The 14,548-nt window shown below is 39.6% G+C and overlaps 1 protein-coding gene across 8 annotated transcripts in view; it reads left to right on the forward strand.

Moving 5' to 3' along the window:
• Nucleotides 1–14,548, forward strand: part of LOC106722702 — a 173,182-nt gene that overhangs the window by 42,588 nt on the left and 116,046 nt on the right. Inside the window, exon 2 of one of the 8 annotated variants that reach the window (XM_025214151.1) lies at nucleotides 4,739–4,943. The exons of the other annotated variants lie outside the window; for them this stretch is intronic. Within the exon in view, the coding sequence (XP_025069936.1) occupies nucleotides 4,739–4,943 (205 nt within the window). The remainder of the gene's footprint in view (nucleotides 1–4,738; nucleotides 4,944–14,548) is intronic. 8 annotated transcript variants of the gene reach the window in all.

Consider the following 14,548-nt stretch of genomic DNA (forward strand, 5'->3'; position numbering starts at 1 on the left):
CTAAAGTTTCTACAACCACATTCATTTGTAGCTAGTTACTAGTGTTTGCCCGGTCACAGTTCATTTATGGTTCTTGTACAATTTTTTTTTTTTAAAAGATAGATTGCTAGATAGATGTAGATGTAATGGTCTTTGTTACATTATTATTCTGAGCCCCCACACGTGCATACACAATATAGTTAGTGTTTAGGAAGCTGTTGGATAGAAAATGCTTTCTTATATTCTTAAAAAAAAATTCTAATCCAAGTTTCAACAGTTAGGCAAAAAAAAATCAAGTCTTATTTCTCTCTTACAAATATATCTCTATGCATCTGTAACATAATAAATGGCTAATATTGGTGTGTGCAGTCTAGTCACTGTAAGTCTGTATTTTAAAAGCTCATTTGGTAAATTAGAATTATTTATTTTAAAGCAAGAGGGAAGGGAGAAAAACACGTTTCAGATATCTCCATGGTTACCACACAGTTGTGATTGACCCTTTAAGGTAACTTTGGGGCTGATAGTGACATATATGGATTACCTGATGCCAGAGTAGCGTTGCTGTTCCTTCTTACCTTCTACAGCCACCACTGCATCTTAGCTACCAGGTTGGTGAGTCATTTGGGAAATAGATTTAGGTATTTTTAGGGAATCATCTCCTTTCACTATTCGTGCTTTCTTTGATCCTGAAGCTATTGTGTGTGTCAGTGTCTTCCTCCCTTCCTCTAGTCTCGGACTCTTAAATGAGTATGGGTACAGCTGTTAGCCACACCTGATCTACATTCACAAAGCTTAGTTTATGCCACCAGTGCCAGGAGCTGCATGGGGAATAGGATTTAAGTAATTTGGGATGGGGAAAGGGGTGGATGGGGCTGGTGGGTCCAGGGTGGTCTGTCTGGCGGCTAAAAATAGCCCATCTGGGTAGGTGTGGGGGATAGGAAGAGAAGAGCCCTGGGGCTGGGGTGAGCAGCTGGGCCTTTCCAGCCCTGGGGCTATGCTCTGAATTCAGACAGGTATCTAATAGAATGGGTTAACCTATTCCTGTTCTATGTTAGTTCATCTCCTCAGGTGAAATAACTTAGATCAGTCCTACCACGTTTTGCCTGATTTAACCCCTATGAACGCCTGCACAGATGGACATTTAGATCTACCTAATCCCAGTCAATCTACATGTAATGGCTGTACATATCCTATGAGTGCAGCTAGGATCTTTCTTCCTCTCTCCCTTTCCTTTAAGGGCACACTGAATTTACTTAGATGGTCTGAACTTCAAACATAATAAGAATTTTTTTCTTCTGAGGCAAGTTTCTGTGAACCTGGTAGACAGACATACAGACAAGCTTGGACCTGTTTTTTAAGAAAGCCTGAGGGACTCGTTTGCCAGAGTTTGAAACTTCCTAGGAGTTTCTTGAGCTCTCCAGTGCCTTTGGTGCCAAACATAGGACTCTATTTTGTCTCCCTGATCTTTTCAGAGGGAAGAAAATATACATTAGCATAATGATGGTAAAGGTACAACTAAAGAAGAGAAAGAAGTGTAAAGCAAAACTACTCAAGGAATTAACGAAAATCATTTGCTTAAAGAAGGTGGCCTAATAAGTGTCGCGGAATTGTGTGAGACATGTTTGGGAGTACTTTGGAGATGTCTTATAGCCATATTTTTCCTCCTCAGTTTGGTTTCCCCTATGAGTTTCACTCTACATTTTTTAGACTTGAAAAACATACAGCATGTATTTGAACACTCAAAGGACATTTGAATTTCAAGGTCTTAAACAGGAAGCAGGGCAGGAAGAATATGCCCCCTTAAAGTGCCTGATAACATGCTCTTGACATGCCATCTTGTTTGCACCTTTTACTTCACGATATTTTTAACAGTATCAATAACCCTGGGCCACTGCGCCTCTTATCTGTGTATTTAAGTAATAATCTTAATGACTACCTTAACAGTAGCTCTAGTTTTCTGTTGTTCATTGTTTCCCCAGATTATTGCACATCAGTCTTCTGATTTCAAGGATACTTTTTAGGAGGGGAAAACATGAAAGATGTGGAGAGAAACCAGCTGAAAATTATGTTATTCTTGGACACTTCTAATAGGTGGTTTGACCCATGTGAAAAAGATGCGCTGATGTTGGAAACAAGGCTGGGTGCTTTGAATAGACCAAAACTAAAAAATGACCACAACCAAAGTAGATTTCATTTATAATTGGGGAAATTTAGAAAAACTGTTTTGTCCTTTTTGCATTGAAGGGAGATAGCTATACTTCATAACTGGCCCCTGCACTCCATCTTGTGTACTGAAATAGTGCAGGCGCAGTCATCTGCCACTGTAGATGGCGCAAGGAGGGCAACTGGTGGAGTTAGGTAAAGAAGCCTTAAAATCACTTGAGGAAATGAACAGTGTTTTGGAATGTGCCGTGGAGGAGCATGTAGAGTCAATGACGGATCATGAGAGTACCACCAGATGTGCAGCTGAGATGTAGATGAACCTGTGATTAGCAACAAGCACAGAATTTTAAATCAAAACCACCCACAACACACTAACACACTGGAAGCTGAGGCTTGATATGGTAAAATTGTTATCTCATCACCACTGTGTCATTTATATGGAGATCTGGATGATGGTGGTTACTTGGAACTGGTTCCCTGCCCAGTCCCTATGGCAGCTTTGTATGAGAGACACTGCAGGCAATAGCTGTTTTCTCCTCTCCTGTCTACTATGTTTTATCTATTCTGCTGACCATCAACTAGTAGCATTTCCAGTAGCTGTTGCTATGGATGACCTTCCCTTCACTTTCACAATGATATCCTGTAGAAATATGATGTTTGTTAAACTCAAACATTGAGTTGTACCTCAGAAAATAATGAAATCAGTTTAAATGCTAAATTAAAAATAACAGTATTGGGGTTCTTTTTTATTTACTACTGGTCTTTAAACCTTCAGGACCTGCCGATGGATGTGTGATGCATAACCATGAAACCTAAAGACTTTTTTAGAAAAATGAAAGTTGAACTACCATGTACTTATATAAATCCAGGAGTTTGGGCTTTTAGAACAACATCTATCATCATGAGATTTATGAATCAGTCATGAGATTAGTCAACATCATGATTGGGGTATAATCTATTGCTAGACCTACGCTTTTGTAAAACAAGTGAGTTTTTTAATACAATACTCCTGGCAAATTTTTTATATTTTTTCATAGTTCAAATAATGAACTATATCTGCATATTACTAAATTTCTATTTTAGAGTATGTGTTACTTTCTGCCACATTCAAATCTTCATGGTCTGGTAATTAAAGAATAATCTGCTCTTTTAAGGGGTTTACAGCAAATCTAATTTAGGTTGTAATTATATACACTGGTACAGTGCAAGTTGTCAGCTAAGTGTAATAACATGTTTAAAAAAAATATCAAATGGTCAAAAAAGTGTGCGGTGGGATTGTATACACTTATTTTCACCTGACCTGACTGAGTTTATTTGTAAATCATACATTAAATAAAGAATAAGTATTAAATTCCACAACCATGCAGCTCTGTTCATAGGTCTTCAGTTGTGTGTGAAAATCTGTGCATGAACAGGGTAGCAATAATGAACGTGAATTTTTCTTGGTCTGAGACATCTGTATCTGCCTGCTGAGAGGGGTTTCCACATATGCATTGGAAACAAAGCTGAGTCTTATTTCCAATAAGCATCAGAACATCAAGCTTGATCACACATTCTTGAACTTCAGGGGAGTTCAGATTTAAATCTATATCTGAACTTTGTAATAAGGCCCATTCCTCATTTTAAAAAATGGTTATTACTTAGCCATAGCTACTCTGAGTTGAGGTCAGATTTAAGCTCGTGCTGTTGAATCGAGCCCTGGTTTCCTGACCACTGAGCAGACTTCTTAGTAAATCTCCAACCTGAATTTAAAGAGTATAACAATGTAACAGGGAAGAGTTGCCATTATCTGAAGTACACTTAGTTTTATTTTAGAGCACAGGTTTCCGAATAGATAATCCCCAGGATGCTTACAAAAAGGTTATGTTCTTCTTTTGTCCCTAGACAGTCTGTTAAGTCAGGCTTTCTGCATCATTTCAAACCTATATGATATGTGAAAAGCAGGTGTGCTTTAACGTTGCTGAAATGCATGCAGAATACAGTACCAAACAATACCTCTGTCCTGCTTTACAATGCAGATAATTTCTATTCTCTTATATTATCTGTCTCACTGGATTAGCCAGCAGTTTGAAATTTATACACACGCTGGCTGATCCTGTTGCTTTCTGTTCCATGGTATTCCTGAGGCAGATCTGTCATTACACAGAGTATAATCATGAAGAGAGTAGGTGCAGTTAGAAAAAAATCCTAGCATGTGTTAAAAGGCCTAATGAAGAATAAAAATTATATACCAGGAATATTTTGAGAATTGTTGCTGTGGAAAATTGAAATTATGCACTGATGAATAAATGGTGCGTTCGTGCCTACACCCGGTTTTCAGATAAAGGGTGAAATTTCTAAATGTGGATTCCTGTCTAGGGCCTTTGGATGCCCAGATTGCGTTCACATTTTTTCCTACATATATCTGAACATAGGATTTAGATGCTCTTTGTTACCACCCACAAAGGGAATTCAGCCTATGGTATTCTTAAACCGATAAAAGAATTTTTCACTTTTGCCAGGAATCTGGCATTTCAGGTAATGATGAATGAATTTCTGTATCTATTTCTGAGGTTTTTTAAAGCTGATAGAGACTTATTTTCTTTCGAAATTTCAGAATATAAGTCTAAACTTCAGGACACAATCTTCCTAGAAAGAGTGGGAAATTTACGGCAGCAGGATTATGCCACTCGAAGCCAAATTCTAAACCCTCCCCTTTTGATTCTACCTCCAACTCACAAGATCAAACCTAAGCTAAAGGAAAGTTTTTCATTGGCATCATCTGCCGAAGTTTCGGAGAGAAACTCTTCTGAAGTGTTAAGGTAAGACTTTATAGCATAGTCCTAAATCACTAGTAACTTTTCAGTTTGGATATATAAGGCCAGCATAGGGAAGGGATGGGTTTTGTCTGCACATCTATGCCAAATGTCTGCTACAAACGCACCATTTAAGAAAATTATTGTAAAAGGAAGCAATGACTACAAAATTATTTCCAGGATTTAAAAAACCCCCAAATTACATGTACTTGTAAAAATAATTTGTTTTACAATTGAAAAAATACATTAGGGTAGTGTTTTATGCCAAATTATTTAACCATTAAAAAGTTTCAGTGCAAATACTGAAAGGATTGATCACCAGCAAATACTATAATATAATCTGTTTTGCTTATATTGTGGAAAGTCACCAAAACTTTTCACTGTAGAGAAGTAGTATTGTCTTGCCCATGGCTTTTTTTTAATACTAATTTTTCATTAACTCCAATCTACTAAAAATAAATTATTTGAAGAATAATAGTGCCCCAGTACAGGCTGGGGACTGACTGGCTAAACAGCAGCTCAGCAGAAAGGACATGGGGGTTACAGTGGACAATAAGTTGAAGATGAGCCAACAGTGTGCCCTTGTTGCGAAAAAGGCTAATGGCATACTGGGCTGCATTAATAATAGCGTTACCAGCAGATCGGAGGAAGTGATTCTTTCTTTCTGTTTGGCACTGGTGAGGCCATCTGGAGTACCATCCAGTTTGGAGCCCTCCACTACAGAAAGGATGTAGACAAATTGGAGAGAATCCAGCGGAGGGCGGTGGTTAAGGGGCTAAGGCACATGACTTCTGAAGACAGGCTGAGGAAACTGGGCTTATTTGGTCTGGAGAAGTGAAGTCTGAGGGGGGATTTAATAGCAGCCTTCAACTACCTGAAGGGTGGTTCCAAAGAGGATGGCGCTAGACTGTTCTCAGTGGTGGCAGATGACAGAACAAGGAGCAATAATCTCAAATCACAGCAAGGAAAGTTTAGATTAGATATTAGGAAAAAAACGTTCTCACTAGAAGGTTAATAAAGCATTGGAACAGGTTACTCGGAGAGGCTATGGAATGTCCATTTTTGGAAGTTTTCAAGACCTGGGTAGACAAAGCCTTGGCTGGAATGATGTAGTTTGGGATAGTCCTGCTTTAAGCAGGGGGCTGGACTAGATGATCTCTTGAGGGCCCTTCCAGCCCTAATTTTCTATGATTCTGTGATTAAGTAGCAGTTTCCATCATTATGTGCTTGGCAAGGCTAATTCATCCAGCACATTTTATCTATATATCAATTCAGTACAGTGAAGCGGGGTGTTGCCAAAACACTTTGTATACTACTATCTTATGGTTTGGTTTCAAATAGGGATTGAGATTTCGTTGCACTCTTGGATTTATTTCCCTTGCTTACGCTGCAGTTCATGCATTTTGGAAACAAAAAAAGGCCTATTCTTGTAAATACTCGGGCATAGTGCATTGTACAGCAAGCACTTCCATTTACTGTAGTGATAATACTTCTTATGATAAATAATGTAATGTTCATTTTGAATTTTTGTTCCATATTTTGGCATTGGCAGACAAAGTAGTAGCATGTACAGGTTTATGGACAACAGATTTGGTTATTTATTTATTTATTTATATTTATAGACATGGCTTGAAGCAAACCCCAAGTCTTTATATGCCTCCAGCTTCTATTAACATTATTGGAATATTCAGTGGTGGAAAGCATTATACTTGCTGTTAAAGAGAGGTAGTTAGCTGTGTTAGGCTGAAGTTGAATACAAGGCAGGGCCACCCTGCCCTGCCTTAGTCACTGTGTCGTAGAGAATGAGGCCTGGAAGGAACCTCCATAGGTCATCTACCCCAAAACTGCCTGAGGCAGGCTCATCCCTAGCCAAACCTTCATATACAAATCCATAATCTAACCTCTTAGTAAAAGTACTGGTAGCCTTCTACTTGGTAGTAAGCATTTGCAGGACTGAGAATCTAGATAACTTCAGTTGTTTCATAGTAGTATGCAAATCCATACTTCTTTGTCTGGCTGTGCCATACTGTGGAAGAGGAGGAGATGAGTGCATATTTTCCTTTTGCTTGTATAATGGTTCTGAGTACAGGTGCTAAAAATAGCTTGCAGGATCATGTTGTAAGTACCTTCTGCATAGGAAACCCTATAAATAAACAAAACTTTTGCCTGCAAATCCATTGACACAACTACTTACCCAATATAGCTGAAACCAGGGATCAATAAACTTTCATTAAGAGCAAGTTGAACTGACACGGTCCATTCCCCCTCAGACCAGAAGTGGCAGTTGATGGAGGCAGCCACTAGACGGTGCGTTCTTTTGCAGATGTGTTTAGTGGGCCAGGTGAAATCTCTTTGCAGGCCAGGTCCAGCCTACAGCCCACAGGTTACCACCCTGACATAAATAATGCAAAATGAACAACACAATGACGCTCATGGTGCATTTGGATCTTCATTTATCACATTGCTCGTTTTATTTAGCATAAATACTTCATGTTCACTCATTTCCATAATTGGGTATGTGAGAACAAAGCCATAAGAATTATAGATTACGTATCAAAGGGTCTTACTTCTTGGTTAGTGTTGGCACAGTTGAGATAAGGAGTGACATTAATGCAGTAGCTCTGCTGATATATAAGAAAATTACCAGTGTGAACCATTCTTTGCGAGGGCCCTTTGACTTGAAACTTAGTTCCCTTAGGCCAGCGGTTCCCATCTTGGGTCGCGACCCAAATGAGGGTCACGTGGGCAGTGCTGGTGGCACCACACACAAAGGACAAGCCGTACCGTGTGCCAGGAGCTTCCCTGTCCCCGGGCTGCTGGTGCCGCTGCCACCATGCTCTGCTTCCAGCAGCAGGTTGCAGCAAAAAAAGGTTGGGAACCACTGCCTTAGGCAGTTTGGTCCAAAGTTGCTTGAATTTGTCTACCATTTCGGCACACTTTGCTGATTACTTGTTTCTGCAAGCTTCTGTGGTAGTTTGTATGGGACTGTGAATTTTTATTTGGAGAGGGATTAGGGTTTTGTTTGGCAAGTAAACTTTTTTTATGGACTGGCTACTTAGGAATGGTTAGCAATTTGCTCTTTTTTTTTGTCTTAATTGGATTAGATTGTTAATAATGTGTCCAACGGACCCGGTGCCTGAAATTAGTGTCTCTTCATACTGTCAAACTAAGTTAGGAAAATAGTTTTCTGTAAGAATCATGTTTTAATTACAGTTATGATAGATGTGGACCTGCTCATATGAGAGACAGATGCCTTTATTAGAGTGTTGTTTTTAGGAGAGTTGGAAAGTGTCCGCTAGTGCTTTTCAATGTAAATTAAATTAATCCAAAAATAAACATATCCCCTTAGGGCAAGACCTCAGAGTTAGCTGCAGACTCTTTAATGCTCAATTTATTGGAAAGTATCCTCATGTGAGCTCCTTTGAGGTCTTCGGTAGTGTAGCAGGCTTGTACTGCCCCTCTGCACAGAGGTGAGTTTTGTCCCTGTGGAAAATATCTCCTGCAAGTAATAAAACCAAGTAAGTTACCCAACGGCTTTCCCAGAAATAATTAATTAACATAAATATGCACAGCAGAATATTCAACATATATAACAAGTATTAACCTGTTGTGTAACAGAACAGCATGCTCTCATTCTTCCTTTCACTCTCATACCACAACCCTCCCAATAGCAATCCAATTTTTGCTTGAAAATCTAGCCAGCGCACCTACAGTTAAAGGTATTGCACTTAGTAATCTCCATATTATAGGTACATTTTCTTCTTTTAATTGTTCCTCTAATCCTTTAGTCTCATAAGAAGTTCTTTCAAGTCTACCTCATAACCTATTAGTGCTTGATAGAACTTCCTTAAAATTTGCTTGGTTGTCAAATATTTTCCCATGCCCCGTGTTGAGATTGGTGAAGTCTACTCTTCCCACAGCCACAAACTGAAATCACACTCTGATGAATATAAATAGAAGGGGAAATCAGGGTATCCGAACTTGTCTCACCTGCTGTAAAGTGAGAAATGAGCCATTTTGCAATCGGCTGCCAACTAAGTTAAATTAACATTGATCACCCTGATACCTTGGCCCTTGGCTAAGGGAAGTAAATTCACTTAATTCCATAACCCAGAAGTAAAAGAGGAGTCAGAGCCCAGTGAATGAAACATTTCTGGAAAGCTTATTTTGGATGTGTTCAGAGCTAAGGACGTTTTGGTTGTGTTGCTTTTTTTCTCAGCTGCAGTTTTCTTTAGAATTCCATAATAAATTAGGTAATTTGGACTATTCATATGGAGCACTTTGGACCCATCTGTGAAAAGCAGGTTCTCTGGTACACCAGGGATCTTAACTCAGATGGTGAGAAATACATATGGAAAACGGACAGTGCAGTTGCTCCAATACTAAATCCCCCTTGCAAGCCTATCATTTGAGTCTAGGCTTCTTTCCAATCCACAGGAAATGACTGATAATCCTATTTTGTCCGGAAAAAAATGTGCTGGAATATGAATACCATAGGTAAAATAAGCAGTGGCCTTAAGTTAGCTGATTAATTTTAAAGGCAGTGACCAGCCCCATTCAAATCAGGTGGTAACACTGAACCAGGAAAAGATTTGTTGGTTGGGGTTGGTTGCACCATCCCATTAAGGTCACCTGACACTTCCCGTTCTAAGACCCTGATTTCAGTTGCTTAGAACTTTTGCCAAGATTGAACAATTTCAAACTTTTGCATGTTAGGTGTCTGACTCCAGCTGAATTGTTCTGGGAGAAATTCAGTCAAATCATTTCAGTGTTTCTGAGAATAAGGCACTGGGAGGAGTGGGGGGCGGACTGAATTCAAGCCTTTTCTGACTTTTGAGTGCTTCACTTTGCAAACTCAATAGTGATCATCCAATATAGTTTGTTTTATGCTCATTTAATTTTATAAAGGTCCTCTGAACACACAGGCGTGTTTCCACTCATTTGTATGCATTTTTTGTCTCCTCACCTTAGTAGGGCTAGTAAGGGGAAAGGCATTCATTTTTTATAAAATAAGCAGTTATTTTTCATGTTCTCAAAAAGAGAGAGAGGGAGAGCGTGAAAAAGAAAGGAATAGAAAGAGTGACTTTATCCCTTCAAGTATCTTGATATCTTTCTTTTTTTATTATTTATAAATGTTAAAATGACATAAAGTACCTGCATAGAAACCAGATGTCTTTATAGTTCCTAATATCTCTTCAATATTTTCTTAATACTAATAATAATCAACAGAAGATGACTATTAAAAACAAAGCAATTGTGTTTCTCATTTTGGTGCACTGTGAATGTTAGACGTCACAGTTAGGGACCATGATTTGGTTCATTATATAACCACATACCCTTCACTTATGGGAACAGCTCATTATTATTATCCTTTTTTACAAGTCAAAGAAATATATGTATATACTCCCCAATCTAATGCCGATTTAATGTAAATGAAAAGATGCCTATTGATTTCAGTGGAACAGGGCTGTCCGACTTCAAAGCAGCTGGGGGCTGCATGCTGCAGGGGCCACAAACTGTGGAGTCTTCTGGGATCCCTGCCATTGACAACTCCCCTGACATACAAGCAGCATGAGCCTCCACCCCCCACTGCAGGGTTCCCCTCCCACCACCAAAGTAGTGTGAGCCCCCTTTTGCTGCTGCTGCCCCTCTGCCCCACTGCTACTGTACAACACCCCCACCCCTTATGCTGCTATGCAAACCTGCTCCTCGCCACCACAGGCATGCAGCTGAACCCCCCCCCCCCAAAAAACCCTTCCCAGGTAGTACGCTGCATGTTTTGCAAGCCCAATTTGACACTTGCCTCCTCCTCTGCACCTTACCCCTCCCCCCCACCTCCTCCTACTGTCTGGTCAGCTAACTTATTGGGCTGCCTCCAAGACTGCTGCCCTACCTCAAGGACTCCCAGCTGCTGCTGCAGAAGTAGAAGCAATGAGGGCAGTGGCAGCTGGGCAGAAGTCCATGAGCCTCACTTTAACCACTCCTAGGCCGGATGCAGCCTGTAGGCTGCCAGTTGCACAGCCCTGCAGTAGAAAACGGGTTTGTAATCAGTGCATTCCCACTATATGCGTAAATGTCAACTCTGTTCATGTCTACTCATGTAATGTGAATCATGTAAAAGTGTGAATATGCTGCTGCTTTAAAAAAGATAAAAAGTAGTGGTTACATTATTTCAGCGGAAGATACAAAGGCAGTTTGCATTAAGGCTATTCATTTTTTGTTTTCTGTCAGAAAACCCAAACTTTTAATTCTAAGAGTTTTTGAACAGAGAGTCAGTATTGCAGGGCATGAAGCAAGCACCAATATGTTGCAGTCATCATGCAGTCCTGATATGTTACCCAACCCTCAGTTTCAGGGTCTTGATGTTGAACGTTTGTATTTCTTTTAGACTTAGAAAAACAAGCTTGGGAGGCTGGATAAAAATGTTATGTTGGAAAAAGTAACATTAGTTATTGCTATTATGAACGACCTGATATACATATACATCTGTATTGTTATAAATGTGTGACTATGCTGTGTGTTTATATACAGGACAACCTCATTATAACAAGCCCTGTTATAACAAACTCCTGTTTTTATTCTCAACAACAGGAACCAATTTCTTCACTATTAAAATAAAGTAAATTGACTAACCCTGTAATAGCAAAAAACCCCTTTTAATGAATCTTTGTCCCAAGGAGAAGGCATTTCTGTTTTGGTACATTATCCTCCTAGAGATGCTGTATTAGTATGAAAATATTTATGGATGTTTATAGGTTCCAGCTGTCTGGAGCCTATAGGGAGGTCATTAGTCATCATAGTCTGAAGTCAGGCAGAAGGTAGAGCAGGTAGCACTTTAGAGACTAACTGGTTCAGCAAAGCACAGGCTTTCATGGGCAACAGTATATTTTGTCAGATTCTATTGGTGTGAACAGACTGGCAGAAATAGAGGTACAACAGGGCAGCAGATGTGCATGGGACTGTGGCAACTGCTACTAGTGGTGGTATGGCCAATTAGCAGCTGTGGGGGCTAGCATTTCTGTGCCTTCCCCACTAAATGAGTACCTCAGGCTGGTGCCCAAATTGCACACACCCCTTCTCTCTTCCTCTCCCCCAACCCAATGTCGTTATGCTACTGGGAAGAATAAGAAATGAGGATAAGAAACCATAGTCCCTATTAAGACCACAGTTAACGCAGCCCAGGCTGTGGATGATTTCTTGTTCCACAATTTTGGAGGAGCCTATAGAGGGACCATAATTTTAAAACAGAATAATATGGGGGTTTGTTCTGGGAGGAGATCTGATCAATTGAGGTATTCAGCACATTGTAGCATAAGGTCTTCTATATGGATTTGATCTGTTAATCTATTTTACTGTATCTTACTCCATTATTATACTCTTACTGCTAAGCAAAGCTTGAATATCATTAGACACAGAAGTTCACAACTTCTTTTGACAGCTTATTACATTATATTATGGTTGGCAAGCCGATCAATTGACCAGCCAAGTATTGTCAATTTACTGGTCAGTTGACTGCATATTTTTTCACTGGACAAGGATTATAGCAACTTTATTTAAAAAAAACATAAAAAAACCTGCATATTTTTTTTTGTAGTTTTACAGGAATATGAATTTTTAAAATTATTTTTTGACACATTTAATGGAAAAATTGTGCTTTTTCTGTGTATTATTTGGACCAATAGGCTTTTTTTTATTACTTTTGACCAATTATTTGACCAGTCAATTGATCAAATTTTATTTGACTGGTCAAATACCCAACCCTACATCATATATCTATGCTTTCAACATTTTGGTATGTCTTGTTCCCTGCAGCAGCTAAGCCCTTGTCAGTTTTTAGTTGTTACTGATGCAGTTGACCAGCGTCTTGTTAAGAACTTTGTTAAAAAGTAGTAAGGATATTTGTCCAGATCCTGGCACTGCTATTATTTGTGCATAATGCATAGGTCAGGCAGAATTTGTAAAGCTGACTTACAGCTCACCATTGCATTTCCTCCACTCTTAGCACTGCTCTGTGCTGTGCTTAATGTTCTCGCCTCCTTCTGTGAAGACTTTGAACACTCCCCCACCCCAGGTGTCCTATAGGTAACTGTAACAAATGTCACAATTGATAACAGACCAGGAGTGAAAGGTGTGTTGCAGATGTGGGGAGCTCAGGAGTTGGGTCTCTGGTGTTCTTTGATTAAATGCACAGATACAGAGTACCCTGGACACATTTCTACTATTATTTGCAAATATGTTTAAATGTTGTAGACTTAGTAGATTGTTTAAATTGTGAGAAAAGTCCTGAGAAACCCAGGGTTTTGCTGATACATGAGTGAAGTGAGGGTTGAGTGTTCTGCTTTCACGGGTGATCTCAAGACATAAGTATACAAGCTACAGACACTGCATATCTGAAAATACTTTTTGGGCTGTACATAGTTCATGTTTAGCTTTCTCAGCTACTTTTTAGCTGGTAGAAGTGAAAATATTCAGCATCATACAATCAGCCAGTTCTTTATGGTGCCATAAATCAGCACTATGGCTTGGGACAGAAATTACAGATAAACCACTGTAAGTGATTGGAAACCAGTTCAGATCTGTAACACACCAGAAGTTTAGTACACATAAACCACTTTCAGAATGGCTGAAAGCAGTTTAAGATAAAACTAGATTAATGTAGTATTAGACTTAATTGATTTAGGCTAAATCAGTTTACTGAACTTCTGTCCCAGATCCCCTCCAGATTCAAGTTAACTCATAGGCCCCCAGCATCCCAGGATGCTTTGCACCTCCCCACAATCCCCACTTCTCCATACAGGGTACGCGATCTAGCCTTGGCCCAAGCTGTCTGCTCTAGTTGAGCAGGCAGGTGTCCTCTAGCACCCACCAGCTATTGGCCTGAGCTGCTTCAGGTATGTGGCTGTATTTCCAGAATCAAAAGTAAATGTCCGGTCACTTGCTTATTGGTTCAGTCTGTGCAGTTTAGACTAACCTGTGAAGAGTGAATCAGTTCAGCCTTGGGCTTTTTGACTATCTGTACTTAGTCTAGATGGCCAGGAACTCATTTAAAGTGTGACATAAATTGTAAGTCCAGTTGCAACCTGTTCCATATAGTCCGGGAGTGAGCAATATACCTAGCCTTTTTGGCCTTTTGTGTTCCAGAAAGCTGAAAATGTATTGGGAGTTGCATTACCAGTGCCTTTTAAAATGAGATTTAACTGAGTAACAATAAATAAAACAATGTTTATTTTTTTCTGTTGGTCCGTGGGAGGAGTAGTTTGACTGGTTTTGAAGCGGTATTGTGTGTCAGATTGTTCACATATTAACTGCAGTTTTCTCATATGGAATAAACTTGGTTGCTTTCAAACTGCAGCGAAAGAAATTAGGTTGGAGGTTAAGAAAAACTTTTTTTACCTTGAAGGTAGTCAGGTATTGGAACAGGTTACCTGGAGAAGTTGTGGACTCTCCATTCCCAGAAATTTTCAAGAGCAGGTTAGACAAACACTTGACTGGGATGGTTTAATCAGGGACAGTCCTACCATGAGCAGAGGCTGAACTAGATAGCAGAGGCTGAACTAGATACCTTCTGAGGTCCTCTCCAGCCCTACTTTCCAATTACGTCCTGGGCAGAT

Source organism: Alligator sinensis, unplaced genomic scaffold, assembly GCF_000455745.1.
Source record: "Alligator sinensis unplaced genomic scaffold, ASM45574v1 scaffold91_1, whole genome shotgun sequence".
Taxonomy (NCBI): Eukaryota; Metazoa; Chordata; order Crocodylia; family Alligatoridae; genus Alligator; species Alligator sinensis.